This window comes from Culex pipiens, chromosome 2 (genome assembly GCF_016801865.2).
Source record: "Culex pipiens pallens isolate TS chromosome 2, TS_CPP_V2, whole genome shotgun sequence".
NCBI lineage: Eukaryota > Metazoa > Arthropoda > Insecta > Diptera > Culicidae > Culex > Culex pipiens.
The window spans coordinates 88,533,143-88,553,698 of NC_068938.1; the positions used below are offsets into that span (position 1 = coordinate 88,533,143).

General features: G+C 36.1%; 1 protein-coding gene across 5 annotated transcripts in view; it reads left to right on the plus strand.

Annotated features, from left to right (window-relative positions):
* LOC120424891 (sodium/potassium/calcium exchanger Nckx30C) overlaps positions 1-20,556 on the plus strand; it is a 214,792-nt gene that overhangs the window by 131,497 nt on the left and 62,739 nt on the right. For all 5 annotated transcript variants that reach the window (XM_052707207.1, XM_052707208.1, XM_052707209.1 and 2 more), the window contains one exon: positions 19,729-19,936. In XM_052707207.1, the coding sequence (XP_052563167.1) occupies positions 19,729-19,936 (208 nt within the window). The remainder of the gene's footprint in view (positions 1-19,728; positions 19,937-20,556) is intronic.

Genomic DNA, 20,556 nt, shown 5'->3' on the forward strand with positions numbered 1-20,556 from the left:
ACCGCAAAACGGATAGGTTATATCAAAAAACTGACTACCTATTTGTTAAGTGTGATATTTTAAAAAGTAAAAGAATGTGAAGATAGAATATTTCGAAATTGCATATTACAGAAAACTTATTTCATCCACTCAAAAGATGATTTCCAACAATTCCTGAATGTTTCATGAAGAGATTTCATGATTAAAGTGAGTAACAGATGATTCAAGCTTGAAATTTTTGCCATGTGCAAAGCAAACTGTCAAACTGTATGAGCGTTTTTTTCGTAACACCGAGCTGATTTACGGGTGCCACGATATCTCCAGATTGGATGGACCAAGTTTGCTGATATTAATAGTGAAGACTCTCAAGATATATCCCGTGTGCATTACGAAGTCTGAATCTGAAAAATAAAAAAAACTCACATTTTTTATATTTTTATATTTTTTTAAATATTCTTAAACAATTTTTTTAATCGACATTCGTCATACACAGACAGTGCGTCGGGGTAGAATTACCGGGAGTTTTCAAACGCAAAAACTCGAATCCTGGGATTTAAAAAAATATTTTTCCCGATTTTCCCAAAATTTGAAAATAATGCATATTTCTTAGTGGTGGAAATATATAAATTTGACTAATTCAGGAAAATTATTAAAATAAAGTAAACAAATCCGAAACAAATCTTTTTTTGTAATGTACTTAAAACATTTTTTATGGATAATTCTCCGCCAACTCACAAAGCAGTTATTTTAAAATGAAAAATTTTGTTCTAAATGAAAAATGACCGAAAAGTACATTAAATTTCCCATAAAATGACATGTTCCAAAAAAATTTCCAGTCTAGTAACAGAAAATGGCAAAGTTTAAAAAAAAAAGTGTTTTTTTCGATGAAAAATACGTTTTTTCGGAATTTTGAGTACGCCATCAATTCGGGCGTCTAATTTTACATTAAAGTCCCTTTTACACCAAATTTCTATCTCATCACCGTTTCAGGCTGCAAATTATTGAAAAACACCTCTTTTTTCGGTTTTATCCCTTATTCCCGAATCCCACTTTCCCGAATCCCACTTTCCCGAATTCCATATCCCCGAAAATCATTTCCCCGAAAATTTCACATCCCCGAAAATCATTTCCCCGAAAGTGCCACTTTCCCGAAAATCATTTTCCCGAAAATTCCACACCCCCGAAAATCATTTTCCCGAAAATTCCATATCCCCGAAAATCATTTTCCCGAAAATTCCATATCCCCGAACGTCATTTACCTGAATGGCCATTTTACCGAACTGTCGTTTTCCCGAATTTACATAAACCCGAATGTTTACTTCACCGAAAAATCAATTTTCCTGAATGATAACCTAGATATAAACTAAATTGTTATTTAGGGATTTTTTTTAAAATAAAAGTATGACCTTAATATTAAATTCTCCTACGTGTTTTAAGATTTTTAAAAAAAAACAAATAACCGTAGAAGGCCATTCATAAACCACGCAGACACTTCAAGAGTGCGGGGTGTTGAGATTATCCACGTTCCATAAAAAAAAGTTTTTTTTTTGTAGCGGCAATTTTCAGCAAAAGACAATTTTCCAAAACGGTATCTACGTGGTAAGGATTGAACAGCAACGATAGCTTTATGCGAAGACTCGATGCGCAGGATTCAGTTTGTTCTAGATTTTGTTTAACTAAACTAATTCGTCTTTATCAATTTTGGCTGGATGAAGGCTTTGAACATTTTTTTTTTTAATTTTTATTACGTCCAATTCAAGTTCTGCAACCAACCCTTTTTAATCAAATCTAAATAGTTGATTGTTGTATTACAAAATGCATTTTTTAAATATTTCATCACCGCCTTTTTAGATTTAAAATAACTAAATCACTTTAAAGTAGTTTAAGGACTACACTTAAGCTCGACAGCAAAACAAAAAAGACGACTAAACAAATGTTTATTATTCAATTATCCGAAGTGAACTTTTGACAAGGCCTTCGCATAATCGAGTCTGGACTGTAATTTGATTTTAAACTAAATGCATTTTTGCGAAATGATCAATGTATCAATTTGACGTTGTTGTGTTATCTTGTCGTTTGTCGCTTTTTGACGTTCCGAAAAAACGCGTTTTAATGTCTGGCCTTGAATAAACGAAAAATAGAGCCAAACACGTTTTGTTTGGTTGACCATTCTGTGCATTGTCCCGAAATTGGTTGATTTTGGTTGCCAAGGTCCCGAGTAATAATTGCAATTTTTTGCGGTAGTCGGGCCTGAACATGTGTCAAACACTTTCTGACCTGAAATCCCTTTGGCCAGTTGTCGCACTTATTTCAATTTGAATATTCAAAATTCAAGTGAAGCTCGGAATTTTTGAACGTTCAATTGTGGACATGATACTTTATTGATCGCCACTTCCCCGAACCCGGTCAGGCGGGTATGGCCGGGGAAGTGGCGTTCGGGGAAATGGCCGTTCGGGGATATGGTCATTCGGGAAAATGATTTTCAGGGATGTGGAAAATTAGGGGAAGTGGCCATTCGGGAAAATGGTTTTTAGGGGAAGTCGCCATTCGGGGATGTGGCCGTTCGGGGAAATGTCTCTTCGGGAATGTGGGTTTCGGGGAAATGTCATAGATTCCTTTTTTCGCATGCTCAAAAATGAAAGGGGTCGTACCGCCCCTCCGTCACGAGATATCAAAAAACGGACCTTGGATTCGTGATCAGGGACAAAAGTTACCCCTTTGGACAAAGTTTCACGCAAATCGAAGAGGGGTCGGGACAACTTTTCCCGATTTCGTGTGAGTTGGTAGAGAAAATCACCGATTTTCAAATTTATTGCTGTATTCAGACAGTAGTTCCGATTTTTTCCAGTTGGCGATAGAGAATTTATCGAAGATTACAAAAAAAAAACACTTAATTCTAAACTAATACAAAATATAGCATTGACTGAATAACATGTTCTATGTTTCCGTTTCAAATATTGTAAGACTATTCTGATCGTATAAATATAAATAAAGACATAAAATTGATGTTTAAGAAACTTATTTAGTTAATTGAAGTTGATTTAATCACCAAAGCACAACGAAATTCAGAAATGTTCAATTTTCCACTAAACTTTCTGAAAACTGCTGTTCCTATTCATGCAGTAGTCTAGATTATCTATAGTTAACGGTCAACTTATTCTACGATTTCAAGTGTTTGAACTTTTCAAAAACTTTTCATTTGAGACATGAAATTAAATTCCTTTTGTCCCATAAAAACATAAATTTTATTTATTATTATTTGTTTGAACAAATTTTCGTAATCTGAATAATTTTTCTTGTGATTACAATTTTTTTTGGTGCTAATATATATTTAACGTGTTCATTCATGTTCCCTTTTAATGATAACTGATTATGACTAATTCATCGAATTTCTAATATCTTTTAGGGATCAACATGTATCTCTTTACGATCTTGGATAAATTTGTTTGGCATCAAATTTATCATAAGCATGTAAAACTTGGCCACGTTTCAAAACAATTAACATCACTTTGCGGTATAACACTCTGCAACTTGAACTTCATAATTGAAACAGTGATTTGAATTTTGTTGAATCGATTTTGCAGGTTCATTGTTTTTCAACCCAGCTTGGGAGGTACCACTTTATTAGGGCACACCAGCCAACAATGGGCATTCAGGATCTGTTGCAAATGTAAAAAAAGTACTTCAAAACTAAAAATTTAGAATTCAACCCAAGTCCGTAAGATTCCTAACAAGACGGCATTACTAGACATAATTTCAAAAGGAAATGTGTTAAAGATTTGGTTGACTCTTTGTACAGTTATGAGTTACAATTGTTTTAAGAAAAAAGGAGTAAGTTGTAAAAAAAAATTCTGTTTATCTGAGCATTGTTTAAAAGATTTTTGAAAGATCTTTGCATTTAATTACACCATTTGTAGAACTGGCAACCATGCTAAACTAAACCATAAGTTTCTTTTAACACAATGTTCTCTGCTTGGTTATTTGTCTTTTTGACACTCGTTGGCTGTGTATTTGATTATACATTCAGTTTGAACAGTTTGGCAAGTCTGTGATAAGCTTTTGAGAATTTTTTATATTTTTAAAATTTTGCCTGATGTGACTTCTAGGATTGCCTTTCTTAGCATCGTTGGATAGGGTTTTTGATTAAAAAATCAGATTAGTAATAAAGGTTCAAGATCTGTTAATATATCATGGAAAAAATCATACCCACCTTCATTCTATTCACTGTGCTTTCCTCCCACTTCCCATTTTCGATCAAAAATGGATCCCATTTACCATATTGTTATCGAAATTATACGCTCGTTATGGGAAACCGCTCACTCGTCTACCTCACCGCCATCACTTTGTGGAGAACTCGCAACTCCAAGTGTCGATAAATATTCCAAATAATTTGCATAAAGCCCTTGTGCCGCGCACATTTGAGCAATTCCATTCCGCGGCGTTGATCGTAAAAAGCATGTTACACAATGAAAGCTCAATATACCTGTGCCGCGTGCAGGTGCGTGTGCAAGCCCAAATCCTATCCCCAAACATGGCCTAAAATTTAGCAAGTAACACCACACACACCGTGCACGTGTGTGTTTGTGCGAAGGTAAACAACATGTTACGGCGCTCCAAGCATGTTTTTGTGAGGCAGTGTGTGTGTGTTTGTGATGGCACACGTGGGAATTTTCCGAACCGGGGAAAACCCGGAAAATGGACGGCGCAGGCGTTACAGATTATGAATGCACAAAAGCTTCCAAAGGACGACGCCGAAAACTACAGTGCTCCTCCTGAAAGCTGCTGGCGGAAGCTTTCGGCGCTGCAACACATGAATGAAAAGACGAAGTGAAGAGGAGTCTCTTCTGGCGTTTGTCTGCGAAAGTGTATCAATGTGACCACGTGAGGGTGGGTGTGTTTGTGTGTACAATTCCTGTGAAGGAAGGCTCCATTCAAGCTGGTTCCACCCAGTTGGAGGAGGTGGGGAAGGGGGAATGAATTCAAATATTTGTTCAAGCATTTTTTTTTTGTTTTCAATTCAGGCCATGCTGAAAAGGATTCAGGGTTGTTTGAACGATTTCAAGTATTCTGTGCACATTTCCACAACGACGATGGTGGTGGCGGCACCAGATTCGTGGGCCATAAAGCGGGATGAAGAAATTACTGAGATTTCTTTTTTCATTATTCAAATGAGTCCTGCTGTTGAGGAATAACTTTGGAAATTATGCTACGAGAGTGTGGAGTTGAACTAAAAAAACGTTGGAGGAGGTATTCTGAGCAATATCTTGGAGTTGTCAGTAATACCCATCTAAAAAAAGTAGGACGTGACATTACAAATGTATGATTCAGGTATAAATCAATCTTTTCATTTTTTATTTTATTTATTTCGTTGTTTAAGCATTACTTGAGTGAAGTTACTATCCTAAGCTGAGATGTCAACTACCTTTCATCAGCTGAATAAATCTAAGTTGGAATCAGAGTTTACGGGTGTTTACAGAATCTAGTAAATTTACTGAAGGAAAAAAGTTACAAAGTAACCTTCTAAACAGATTAAATCAATCTTTTAAAATCAGAATTTTTTTATTAGGATTGTCTATTTAAAATTAGTAACATCTTTGGTAAAACAGCAAAAATAACTAAACAAACGACATGATTCAGTTAAATTACACCGACCAACAAAATTTCTGCGCAGGTTCTACTCGAGGGGAAGCATGAAGTTTAGAGTCCTCAGAACCACAAAAAAGCAAAGCAATCCACTTTAACGACCCCCGGGTCTTTTGTGGACTCTGTTGCAAGTCTCTGCTCATTTCTAGGCATCCGAAGGTTATGTGTGGTGAGTCACCCAAAACCTCTTTTACGCAAATGGACCGACGTTTTACTTCCCCATCCGATCGAAGGCGTGATCAGGCAAATCTCGTCTCGAAAAATGCGACCGGTTCCGTCTGGGATTGAACTCAAGCCTACTGGGGTAAGAGGCTACCACGCTAACCACTAAACCATCGGACCCGGTGTACTATGAATTTTTCAAAAATATTTAGACAGGGCCGAATGGTTTTTCTCTAAAGTTTGTATGAAGAATTAGTGCTGTTCGCTACTCCCCCATATTGCATGCAATTTTTTGCTTGTATGCAACAGCGAAGAACCGCCCTTATTCTCCATACAAATTTTGGAAGAAAAAAAACCATTCGGCCCTGTCTAAATATTAATGAAAAATTCAAAGTACACGTGGTTCTGGGGACCCTAAACTGCATGCTTCCCCTCGAGTTGAACCTGCGCAGTAATTTTTTACAATTTTCGTAGGTCAGTGTAATTAAACAACTCGACATATTTGAAGTTATGGTAGATTTGGGCTCCCTGAACACGCTCCAATCGACAAAATTGAATTTTAGTGATTAAATTTCATGCCAATCTATAAAGTTGTAAATGTAAGATATGAATGCTAATAATCATTCTAAAAAACAAACCGCCTCCATTGAACTTCTTTTTCTCAGCATGAAACCATGGAGGCGCCTGGTATGTTGTGTTTTTAGTGTGTGACAACGACAATTTAGTACTCTTTGAGAAAATCGATTTTAAAATTTTGTTGGAGGCAGCGATGGATTAATCATCATCAAAAGAAAATCATTGGACGTTCATCAAGAGAAATAATCCGAAGGGAGCATGGCTCTCCTCTTTCGCGCACGAAAGATCCGCAAAATGAATCTAAAATAATCATCATCTTGATTATTCGGCGGAACATCTTTTTCGCGACTACACTTGCAAGTGTAACATCACACGTCGAAAAATGACCTGTCACATTTTGTAGTTGAGCAATGTGTATAAACAAAGGGAGATACTTATTTTTAAGTGGTGCTGACAAGGAATTCACAAAAAATCATCCACAGATTGATTTTTTTGGAGAATTTCGGGAGCGATTTTCTGTTGCGTGAATTGCCTCCTCTCTCTTTCGCGGGTGAAGAAAGTTCGCGAGCGAAATTGATTGTTTTGCGATTATTTCATCTCTGGTTGGAAGATATTCTTAAAACTTTGAATAATGGAATGGTTCGTATACTATCGCTGAACAAACGCTCTATGTTTCAACTGTGTGTTTTGAAAGTAAAAATGTATTACGTGTCTCAAGATTCCCATACAAACAAAAAAAAGCCAAAATCAGTGGTTTAACCGACTTAATCAGTATATTTTCAAAATTAAAAGATGGAAATGCTTTTAAAAATATGTATTAACACAAATTCGTGAACAATATGCAGACATTTCCACATTTTCCAACAATTTGTATGACGTGTCACAAGATGGCATCATTTTGGTAATAAATTAGTCTATGTCAGAATTGTGTATTGCGATATTCCGGAAATGGAAGCGAATTTATGCATAGAAAACTTTATATACCAGTTTCCTTATTTTGTATCATATTCTTTTATTGATCTGAATGGATACCAGCGATGGAAGAATCATCATCACAAAAAGAACTTTCAACGCTGATCAAGAGAAAAAAAATCGAAAAATACCATGGCTCTACTCTCTCGAGCACGAAAGATCGGTAAGAGGAGAATCAAAAAACCCATCATCTTGTTTATTTGGCGGATCACCAATTTCACTAATACACTTGCAGGTGTAACGTTACATTTCGAAAAATGACTTGTCCTTTTGCGTAGATGAACAATGTATGTAATCAAAACAAATCAAATTGGTGCTAACAATGAGATTAATGGAAAATCTTCCACTGATTGATTTTATTCGAAAAGTTCGGGAGCGATTTTCTTTTGCGTGTTTAGCCTACTCACTCTTTCGCGGGTGAAGAAAGTTCGCAAGAGAGAAAAACTTTTTTTTGTGATTATTCCATCCTTGTTGGATACAAATATGAAAAAAATAAACTTTTTATACAAAAAAAATAGCTTAAACAAAAATGATCGAGAATTACCATTTTTTTTAAATATGATTGTTTTATGGTGAATATGATGTTGAAAAAGACAGCAAAATCTAAAAAACATAAGAAGGTTTTTAAAAATTGTAGTCAATTGGGAAAAAGCAAATATTTCTGACTGTCATCTAATGTTGATTTATCAAATTCACAATGTATTAAAAATAACAAAAAAGGGATACCTAGCTAAAAATTACCTTGTTTGTTTGACAAACTATTTGCAATCGTTTCATTTTTGGTTAATGCTTCGACCAAGTTTTACGGAAAATTGCTATAAATTGTACGAAAGGAATTGTGCAAAAGACAATTTTGAAATTGTATAGCTTTTTACTGCGAGTTATAAAATTATAAATCTGATTTGTTGGTGAATATGTTGAAATATGTTCTAATTTTAATCCGCTAAGGAAGAAACTTTTGAATCGAAAAGTTGTATCTGGGTAATTCTCTACCAACTCACACGAAATCGGGAAAAGTTGCCCCGACCCCTCTTCGATTTGCGTGAAACTTTGTCCTAAGGGGTAACTTTTGTCCCTGATCACGAATCCGAGGTCCGTTTTTTGATATCTCGTGACGGAGGGGCGGTACGACCCCTTCCATTTTTGAACATGCGAAAAAGAGGTGTTTTTCAATAATTTGCAGCCTGAAACGGTGATGAGATAGAAATTTGGTGTCAAAGGGACTTTTATGTAAAATTAGACGCCCGATTTGATGGCGTACTCAGAATTCCGAAAAAACGTATATTTCATCGAAAAAAACACTAAAAAAGTTTTAAAAATTCTCCCATTTTCCGTTACCCGACTGTAAAAAATTTTGGAACATGTCATTTTATGGGAAATTTAATGTACTTTTCGAATCTTCATTGTCCCAGAAGGGTCATTTTTTCATTTAGAACAAAATTTTTCATTTAAAATTTCGTGTTTTTTCTAACTTTGCAGGATTATTTTTTAGAGTGTAACAATGTTCTACAAAGTTGTAGAGCAGACAATTACAAAAATTTTGATATATATACATAAGGGGTTTGCTTATAAACATCACAAGTTATCGCGATTTTACGAAAAAAAGTTTTGAAAAAGTTACTTTTTGCGTTTCTCTTTGTTTCGTCGTCCGTGTCTGTCGCGGGTGACGATGAACGGCCATGATCGATGACAACCAACTTTTTCAAAACTTTTTTTCGTAAAATCGCGATAACTCGTGATGTTTATAAGCAAACCCCTTATGTCTATATATCAAAATTTTTGTAATTGTCTGCTCTACAACTTTGTAGAACATTGTTACACTCTAAAAAATAACCCTGCAAAGTTAGAAAAAACACGAAATTTTAAAATAAAAATTTTGTTCTAAATGAAAAAATGACCCTTCTGGGACAATGTAGATTCGAAAAGTACATTAAATTTCCCATAAAATGACATGTTCCAAAATTTTTTACAGTCGAGTAACGGAAAATGGGAGAATTTTTAAAACTTTTTTAGTGTTTTTTTTTCGATGAAAAATACTTTTTTTCGGAATTCTGAGTACGCCATCAAATCGGGCGTCTAATTTTACATAAAAGTCCCTTTGACACCAAATTTCTATCTCATCACCGTTTCAGGCTGCAAATTATTGAAAAACACCTCTTTTTCGCATGTTCAAAAATGGAAGGGGTCGTACCGCCCCTCCGTCACGAGATATCAAAAAACGGACCTCGGATTCGTGATCAGGGACAAAAGTTACCCCTTAGGACAAGGTTTCACGCAAATCGAAGAGGGGTCGGGGCAACTGCTGTGTGAGTTGGCGGAGAATTACCCATCTATGATTGCTTTTTTTCAATGTGAACACTGCATCTAGAAATACATTACTGCCAACAAGTTTTGTGTGCTTGAGCGCCATGCACTGAAGTGTAAAACACACATAAAACTAATTACCGCCCGACAGTGGCCAGCGGCCATCGATGGTTTGCCAGTGGCCAATTGGATAATTAGGATTCTCGTGTTCTTTGTGCCTTTACCCTCTCCTGTGTATGACACCTTTTGACATGCCGCTGGAGGTGTTGCGAGGTGGTGCTACTGTTTCATCAATCAGGTTTGTTGACGATGCAGGCTAATCGCATTAATTATGCAAATTTACCCCAACAACGGTGGCATCTGATTTGCTCTGTAAGTGGAGAGCACCTGCTCTATATAAATTGATTAGCCAATTATCGGTAGATCTGGGCTGGGATTCCGCTTTGCTCAACTTTTGTGATAAATTCGAAGTGCTCATTCAATCCAAAAGTTGGAGCAAAACTTTTTATTGCTGGCCAACAGTTTAAGGGTTTCCTTTTTTCTCCACAATTTATACACCCAAAAGATGGAGGCCAGTTCATCTGATGTATGAACAACACACTAGTTCAACATTCAAACTTCTGTATAATGTTTCCCGGCTTTTGTTCAATTCTAGACTTTTATTTCGAAAGGTTCTATATGACTTCCACTTGGGTGTACCTTTCAACAAGTACCCCAGAACAAATGATTATATGTTGTATAGAAGTATCATCCCCCACGCAGGTCGACGAGTGCGACCTATTTCACTTTCTCCCTGGAAACCTGGACCCATTCCGGGGGTGGCCCTTTGAAGGCAGCATCAGCTTGGCCAAAGCCGCTCAAGGTAAATGGAAAAGCATTAAAAGTTTGACACAAATTTATGGCCATTTATTATTAGAACCTTGTAACCGGGACGAGCACCAGAGCTGCTCTGGAACACACGAGACAAGGAGTAGCTCTTTTCAATCGGGTTTGACATGCACGGGGGCCCTCCTCCGGAACTCTGCTGAATTGCTCTCCAGAGAGAGACAATTGCGTGCCACGTGGTAAGACGGCCGACTGAACTCCAACGATTGAATGGCTCCGGTGTGTGGTCACGTCTTTAACCCTCTACAACCCAACCCCGCCTCTAGACGGGCTTCGATTTAAAAAATCGCCAAAAATCCATTTTTCAACCAATTTTTGATCTTCAAAAAGCATTGGAAAGAAGAACTTTTAATATTCTGGAAAATTTTAGGGTTGGTTTGACTTGTTTTATGTGACTTTGCCAATGTTTTTAAAAATGTTATTTTTTTAAGGGGTCAACCTTGGCTGTGTTTTTTACTAACATTTCCTATATTTTAAGTAAAAAGAAGTATGTAGTAATTTTTCTAGTGCCCCAGACTATGCCTCTACGCATTTATTTACAATTTAAATGATAATGGTTCCATTTTATAGCAGAAAATGTGAAAAACATGCAAAAAATTGAAAAGTTACTGTAAAAACATGAACAAATTAGATAGGCTAAATACTACCAAAAACAAACATAAACTAAACAAGATAAATGCAAATTAAAATACTAAAAATGAAACAAGAAAATTGAACTGAACTGAACACGGGAAAAATAAAAAATTTCGAAAAAAAAAAATTGGGCAGTAGAGGGTTAAGGTTCTAAGCTAAGGTATAGTTGGGAGAATCCAATTCAGAGCGACGATCTATTCGTCGGTTAATTTCAGTTGAATTGTGGGATCTTGAGGGAAGTCCATCGCCGACACTAATACTTGTGGGAAATTAGACAGCCGCTGGGAGGTTTGGGGTCAGGAGAGAAGGATGTTTTGTTTCCTTTTATGAATGAGTTTTACTGTGATGAATGCCTGCTATTTCCATCGTCAAGGGTGTTTTTAACGTTTATGGCTACCACATGGAAGGGTTATTCACCTTCAACTGAGAACAGTTTTGGACTCGACCTATATGGATTTAAGTTTAATAAAAATGTATACAATCTCCTATTAATTTTGGTAATTTATTTTTAAAGATTTCCAACTTTTGAGACGGTAAAACCCTAGAGTTTAAACAAATTCAAAATCAATGGAAAAACATCGCTCATGCCGACACAAGAACCACCCAAGCTGTCGAACATCTGCGGAAGCATGGTTTAAACTCAAATTGACAGGGTCTCACTCGATCAGAGCCTTCGAGCAACCCGTTGAAGGACGACCACCGCCGAGAGTAGTCTGTCCGTGCTATTTATCAACTGCCAAGCAGCGTCCCGCTGGCAGCACTGTTACCATAGCTAGATTTATGAAGTTGGAGTAAAATGTCATAAATTAAAAGCTCCCAGCGGAATTAGCAATGACAAATCGTTTTCCCCTTCCAGCACCCTCCCACACACACAGCAAATACAGTGGTTGTGGGCGCTGGACCTCCCCGGCCAAGAAGGACAGCCCAACAGCCATCACACAGCCGGAGACGAAAAGCGTGCCATTTTTAACCACCGCATGCAAAAGTGCTTTTCCCACCGGGAGATCCGATATCCATTAATGATGGTGGTGGTGGGTGGTGATGCTGGCTCAGCAAAACGTGTTTCAGCCGGTTGAGATCTGGGATTTTGCTTAGCAGCAGTACGATTTGGGCCGGGGAGGGGTATGGTTCCCGTCTGTGATGTAAATTGTTTCGAGGTCCCTTTTCTGGGAAGATGGATTTAATTAATTAATAATTGAATCTAATTTATCGAAAATTATGCTTCTCTGGCACTAAATTAGTGCTCTGAAGGATGATAGTGAAATTAACATGAAAGAGTCTGATTTGCACAATTAACTTGAAAAAATAATAATAACACGATCACAGTACGTTCAACTTCGACTTGGAAATTCAAAACTTGGTAGATTCGTGAAAAAGCATATTATATTTGAAAAAAAAAATTTATATCTGGAAATGGAAATTGCAAAAAAAGAATACAAACTGCTTCAAAATGTTAGGAACAAGCATTTTTTTTATCAAACTTAATAATAGTAACAGAGCAATTCCAGCTCAAATCAGGATTTTTTCTGGTACTTTTGTACCCGACCTTCTCCGATTTCAATGAAACTTTGTAGACACGTTATCCTAGGCCTATATAAGCCATTTTTGTGTATATGGAGCCAACAGTACTCGAAAATAACATTTGAGAAGGGCGTAAGGTATTTAAATATTTTTGTATTTTGTAATTTAAAAATTACTGTATCTCGAAGCCTTTGCGTCGTATCAAAAAGTGGTCAAAAACAAACTTGTAGGAAATTGGACGGGCTTTCTGAAAAAAATACACTGAAACAAAAATACACGCCACATCTATGAGATTTTTTGATTTTTAAGTCTAAAACTTAAATTTAAAGGTGATGTCACGATTTTTTTTCGTTCAAAATTTTTGAGGAAATAGCCTAAAATATAACCAAAAGACTGACGAAAAATGCAGGATGGTATGTCTCCCCTAAAAAAATACAAAAATCATTTACTAAAACTGTTTTTTTGAAAAGTGGTCTAAACGTCAAAATTTTTGAAAACCGGTAGTGGGAATCGATTCTCCAGACAATTTTACATAAAAGTCTCCATATTGACCATTGTCCTATGTCCAATCCTTGGGAAGATACAGCGGTTTTAAAAATAAAAATGTTGAAAAAACGGGATTTTTTGTGGTTTTTGGCAATTTCTATATGACAGACTTGGTTTTTCAGTGTCGTAAATATTTTTACGGGAAAGCTCGTCCAATTTCCCATAAGTTTGCCTTTGACAGCATTTCAATTGGATGTAAGGGCTTACAGATATAAGCTTAATTACATTGCTTATAACTGAAAATAGAATATTTTTTTCAGTGTGGTAGAAACCAGGATAGTAAATTTGATTACGTAAATATAAAAACGATATAAATCAAAAAGCTGTCAAGGGCAAACTTATGGGAAATTGGACGAGCTTTCCCGTAAAAATATTTACGACACTGAAAAACCAAGTCTGTCATATAGAAATTGCCAAAAACCACAAAAAATCCCGTTTTTTCAACATTTTTATTTTTAAAACCGCTGTATCTTCCCAAGGATTGGACATAGGACAATGGTCAATATGAAGACTTTTATGTAAAATTGTCTGGAGAATCGATTCCCACCACCGGTTTTCAAAAATTTTGACGTTTAGACCACTTTTCAAAAAAACAGTTTAAGTAAATGATTTTTGTATTTTTTTAGGGGAGACATACCATCCTGCATTTTTCGTCAGTCTTTTGGTTACATTTTAGGCTAATTCCTCAAAAATTTTGAACGAAAAAAAATCGTGACATCACCTATAAATTTAAGTTTTAGACTTAAAAATCAAAAAATCTCATAGATGTGGCGTGTATTTTTGTTTCAGTGTATTTTTTTCAGAAAGCCCGTCCAATTTCCTACAAGTTTGTCTTTGACCACTTTTTGATACGACGCAAAGGCTTTGAGATACAGTAATTTTTAAATTACAAAATACAAAAATATTTAAATACCTTACGCCATTCTCAAATGTTATTTTCGAGTACTGTTGGCTCCATATACACAAAAATGGCTTATATAGGCCTAGGATAACGTGTCTACAAAGTTTCATTGAATTCGGAGAAGGTCGGGAACAAAAGTACCAGAAAAAATCCTGATTTGAGCTGGAATTGCTCAACAAAATCCTTTTTTCAATTTCTTTTTAAAAATTTCAATCTGCTATCCCACAAATTTCAAGATGAATGAATAATGAAAAGATTTAATACCGTCACCTGGGGTGACATTGGGTCTGGGGGTTAGATTATGTTATACAAATTTCTGAATTTTTGTATAACCCAAACTCACCCTCCAGACCAAATGTCACCCCTAAAGACGGTAATCAATTTTCCCCAAATAATCTGTGTACAAACCAGGGCGAAAAAAAGAGAAAAATGGTGGTAAACAAATCTAGGCAACACTATTTTTTATGCAAAATTAAGCGACTGTGTCAATTTTGGGCCAAATCTATTAAGAATAAGGGGTCGCGTTTAAACGTTGTAGTTTGTATGAGAAAGATCACATAAATATACAAGGAAAAATATCGCTTCAGGATTAGGCCTGCAGGCGCAAGTTTCATCAAAATTTGTCCAAGTATTAAAATCATGCAGGAAATTCAATTACCTACAATTTTGTCAAACATGGTAAGAATATCCGGGTTGACCCTGATTAGTAGGGCTAATGATTTATCAAAGCAAGAATAATCGTGACATGGCAATAAAACATCAAAATTTCACGGTAATTTCACAGCATTCATAAAACTATTTGTAATACCGTCAACTCTCTGGCTGTCGATCTTCTCGATATCAATATTACTCCAGCTGTCAATAAATTGTTCAGTCCCTTCAAGTGGCAAGCTTAAATTTTTAGTTCTATAATTTGATACCTCCCGCTCTCGACGGTTCCTTCAATATCGAAAACGAGAGAGTCCACTGTAATTGCAAAAGTGTGATATTTTAGGACTTTGCATAAGAAAATTACTGGCAATAGACCTAGGCACAATATACCAAAAGGCAATACAAAATATTCAGTGTACAAATATTCAAATTAAAATTAAATTAAATATTCAAATTTGTGATACATATTTTTGTTAGCCTAAATGTAATTAGATTTTATAAATAAGAAATATATCCAAACATATCTTCAAAACGCAGTGCTTCCTGAACGAGAACATCAAAGTAGCATCAGTAAACATAGTATTTTTTTCTGTTTTACTATGATTTTCAGCACCAGGGAAATTTGGATATTGCAGAAAAGTTCCGGCAAAGTTCTATTTAGAAAAAAGATGTAGTAACTTATGATATTGTTGATTCTTGTAAATTATTTGAACATGAATTTAAAAACATTATAAATTACCACAGCATTTTTTCTTTCTTTTCCTCACGTTATAACGCATATATTCAGTATCAATGAATTCATAAAAAAATACTGAATTCATAAAAAAAATTACTGTTACGTTTTGTACCAAACTGTGGCCCAAACAATTTATTTTCAACATTATTTTTTAAATCGATTTTACATGAATTTCAATGCAAAATCAAATTTCAGACATTATTTTTCTAAGGACAAATTTGAAACTTTTTGGAAATCATTGTTTAACTATTTTTCACAGGTATTTTAAAATTATGATTTTTTTGTATAACGTTTTTCAATTTTTTTTTTGGATTTTTCTTTCAAAAAATAAAAAAATAAGAAGAAAATTTTACATTTTACAACATGCTCAAACACATTTTATTATTCACGAAATGTTGCTAACGAAGCTACCATGAAATGCAGCTAAATACTCGTTTGTCAAATTCCTCCTCAGTGTTTCTGAACTTTGATATGTTTTGTTTTATTAAAGCAGTCCACACGATTTTTAAATTTAATTTGAATACACTTGTAGAAAATATATTGCAATGTTCAACGAGATGCAGATAAACGAGATTTGGAAAGAGCTTGAAAATTTCTTGATAATACAATCTAAAAATATTATAACAAATGAACTTTTTTTTAAATAAAAAAAAGAAAAGAAAGTTATTCAAATTTTTAATGGAATAAAACAAAAAAGTTTTATCGATATTATATTTTGTAAGGATGAGCAAATTGAATGAGACGTTAAGAAAATTAATACAAAGCAAATGTTTTTGTTATTAATGAAGTTGTTTTATTCAGTTTAGTTTTAACTACGTGTTGAGAGAAAATTTTCCGAGCATTTTTCAATGTTTTTTATATTTTTTTTGAATTGGGTATTGCGGGTGGATAGATAAATTTTCATTCTGCTGCGAGTGTATCCCGCAGCTGCGAATATCCTAACGGCCCCTTAGTAGGCCTTTCAGTGCATTCTTTAGCTTATGTCAGTCTATTTTCCATCAACATCTGGTAGGTAGTTTTCTCTAGTTTTGGTTATTGTTGAGTTTTCAAAAAAATATTTATTGAAATTTTAGTGGCAAAATGTCCGAGATTCGCACTGCCGTTTTCAAGCAATACGCCTCAAATGATTCAGTTTACCGCTGTTGCGAATTGTTGCGAACTGGAACAACCGTTACGAGCGGGATGGCGTTTTCAACATCACAGAAAGGGAAAAAGTGTTCTTGCAGTTCAGCCCAGTACTGCGCCAATTAGAACTTTTCCAGCGTCACCCAAGGGTCAATTCCGTATGGGTTTTAGATGGTACTCGCATTCATTCCGACAAGTTTGTTTGAAAGTGTGGTTATTTAACTGGTGGGTCTATCAACCCAAGCAAAGGTCTATCCCAAAAAAAAATGATTTAAGCAAGTTCGATGTTTAAAATAAAGAAACCATTGTAAACATGTTGATTATTTGTTTTATTTGCAAACAATCTGCAATCTCTTACAGTTTTAATGATGAAAGGTGATAAAATGGTCTATATCTGCATATTCCGGGTCCTTTTCGTTCCACGTGGCTTCGAATGCATTTCGTTCATTTTCTTTGAAAATGGCGCCCTTGAAAACAAACTGGACGCAGTGATCCCAAACAGAACGCAAAATGTCCTCGACACAGTTTCCACCAATTTTCAAGGATCCACGTTTTTCACTGGACTTTTGGCCCTTGAAGTTCTTTTCCTGAACTGATGCTTCAAGTCTAAACAGGACTTCATCCTCCTCCAGGTCAATTTCCACGTCGTACTCGATAGGTACCTCAGGCGCAGACCTTTTAATGCGGTGAAATGGGTAATTAATTCTCAGCTGTGTTCTCTTTATCGTATTATTAACTTCCGAGATTATTCATATCCTGAATCGCTCCTGAAAAAATGCCCGACTCCTCTTTGATTTTCGTGAATTTGTTCTAGGAGATAACTTTTGACCATGATAACGAATCCGAGCTCTATTTTTCGATATCTCGTGACGGAGGGGTGGCACGAACCCTTTAATTTTTGAACATGCAAAAAAAATACGTTTTTCAATAATTTGCATACTGAGATGGTGGTGAGATGTAAATTTGGTGTCTTGGGGACTTTTATGTAAATTGGACGCCTGATTTTATGGCATAGGTACCGTAAACTGGGGTGAGATTGATAGCCCGGGGTGACATTGATAGAAATTTAAATTGGCCACTAATTTTGATACAACCAATATAACAGTCACATTTTTGCACGTATGTTCGATAATAAGGTAGCCCTTAGTGCTAATATACTCAAAATTCTAAAAAATGTTGAGCTATGAATTTGACGGGCATTTGAAAAACCTATCAAAGTCACCCCGGGCTATCAATGTTACCCCAGTTCACGGTAATCAGAATTCCGAAACAAAAATTACGTCGAAAAAAATGCAAAACAGTTTTTAAGGGTGCACAGCAACCAAGGAAGTTGTTATCTTCTTATTCCAAAATAGACAAACTTACGGACCCAATCCTGCAACAATCTGATTGTAAAAATAGGCAAATTTTGTTATAAATCGCTTAGTAGACAGTACTTTAAGGAATAAATAAAAAAATTCATTTTAAAGTTTCAAGTTTTATGTAATTTTTCTGGTTATTTTTTAAGAGTGTAAAAATGTTCTACAAAGTTGCAGAGCAGACAATTACAATTTTAACATAAGGGGTTTGCTTGTAACCATCACGATTTATCGCGATTTTACGAAAAAAGTTGATATTTATTGGAATTCTTAACTTTAATTTTGAAAAGATTTTAAAAAACTATTTTTTTTTTAATCTTAGTTAAATATGGATAGCATTCAGCTGATGATTATTGAAACAGTTCACCAACGTTTGCTTTAACACTCAAACGCTCGGGTAGTCATTTAACCCTTATTTTTTCTCAAAAATCTCATAACTTTTGATAGAATTGACCAATTTGGATGCTTCCGGTTGCAAAAGATCCAGATTTGTCTATATTTTCAACTGGCAGATGGGGGACAAATATGGTTCATTTTTACCGGAGATATTCCGGATTCCGTTGGGGTACCTCGGCCCTCTTATTTGGGGTTTTGGTCAATATAACAAAAACTATTTCACAGAACAATGCCGGAATTGATGCAAAACTTCAAGATATTATTCTAATACATCATCCTGCAAAAATAATTGGCATGGTCAAGACCTTTGGGCACCGGAACATGTTCCATCCGGGAACGGTTCACTGAGCTGATGTCGATTGGTGTCCAACTGGAACCGGCTCCGATGCCCCGTAGGTCTTGACTATGTCAATTATTTTTGCAGGATGATGTATTAAAATGATATCTTGAAGTTTTGCATCATTTTTGGCATTGTTCTGTGAAATAGTTTTTGTTATATTGACCAAAAACCCATTTAGCAGGGCCGAGGTACCCCAACGGAATCCGGAATATCTCCAGTAAAAGTGAACCATATTTGTCCTCCATCTGGAAGTTGAAAATATAGACAAATCTGGATCTTTTGCAACCGGAAGCATCCGAATTGGTCAGTTCTATCAAAAGTTATAAGATTTTTAAGAAAAAATAGGGGTTAAATGACTACCTGAGCGTTTGAGTGTTGATAAAAATTAAAAAAAGGCAATCAAATATTAAAATTCCATCACTCGTTGCACCGATTGTGCACGTCCTTGAGCACATCATATTTGCGCATAACTGAGAATCTGTGGGTGTGTTCGCGTATGCTGTACAAAAAAATCATTGGAGTATGTCACAGCATAAAAAAAAAACACAATTTTCACTCATCCATAGTGTTCCAATACGTCGTTGTTGTTTCATTCCGTTCAAGGTTTAATTAAAAGTTGTTCGAGGTGTTTGTTTCATGTTTTCACCATTATCACACACATACAAACAGTTTACTGTAGGCGTGTTTTGAAAATTTCGTTTAATATTTGTTAACTTAGCCAGCCGCTTTTTCGCTTCAACCATGTGTTTCCGTTGACGATTGTTTGTACAACACTCTGAGATTGGATTGGACCAGACGGACGAAGTTTAAGGGAAACTGTTCAAAATTTTCAAGCATTTCAAGGAGTCACAAAGCTTTGTGGATTTTTGGAGTGCTACAAACACACACACACATACACTTCATACCAAGACAAACCATCCCCTCACCAGCTTCCGGAAAGCCGCGACCCGTGACTAACCCGTTGTTCTGTTCCGTTTCTCCCCCCTTCCTCCCCCTGCAGGGCAACGCGGCCAACTCGTCGGAGACGTCGATGGCGACGCAACCGGGCGGTTCGGTGACGTCGAGGGCGGCCTCGGAGAGCCGGTCGGGGCCGCCCGGTTCGAGTAGTGGCAGTGTTCCGATTCATCAGAATCAAACCGCAACCGGGGCCAAATTCCGACACGGTCTGCTGCAGCTGATGATCCACACGATAGACCCATTGCACGATGGTAAGTCGGCGGCGCGAGCCCTCAAACCCCTGCATCGCGCCGTTGCCAGCATTTTCCGTTTAGTCTAGGCGTTTTTTTGTTGAGCAAAATAAAAAAAAATGTTGACGAGCATAAAAAAGCACCCCATGCTCGCCGAGATTGCCTAAAATAAATATTGCGATGTTCGATGTTTGTCTGTTACACATACAACGATAAGCAAATGAGAGAAAAAGTCGGAGAAAAAAATAACCCCTGCAAAATAGGGTAACTGGATCAAATTTTGCCACTTGAAAAAGAACTAATAACCCAAAAAAGATCCACTTACCCTATTGAGCGCAAAAAATCGCGTTTTTTTTAGTTAAAATTCCCAACTTTTTATTTTTGCTTGCGATAACAGAACAGCAAAAGCGACCAGCGAGCTTTTTTTCGGTTTGGCAAATTCCACCCCCTCCTCCTTCAAACGCGCACCAGGAGAAGCGCGGTTGCTCATTTTTCCCGCTGCTAATAATAACATCCATCACGTTGAATTTTCATTCTTTTTTCGCGACCTCTCCCCGTCGTCATTTTCTTTGTTTGAAAATATTCACAATCTAGATCGGTAAGCAACGTTCTATTCTTCTTGGGCGAAAGTTTGGTATCGG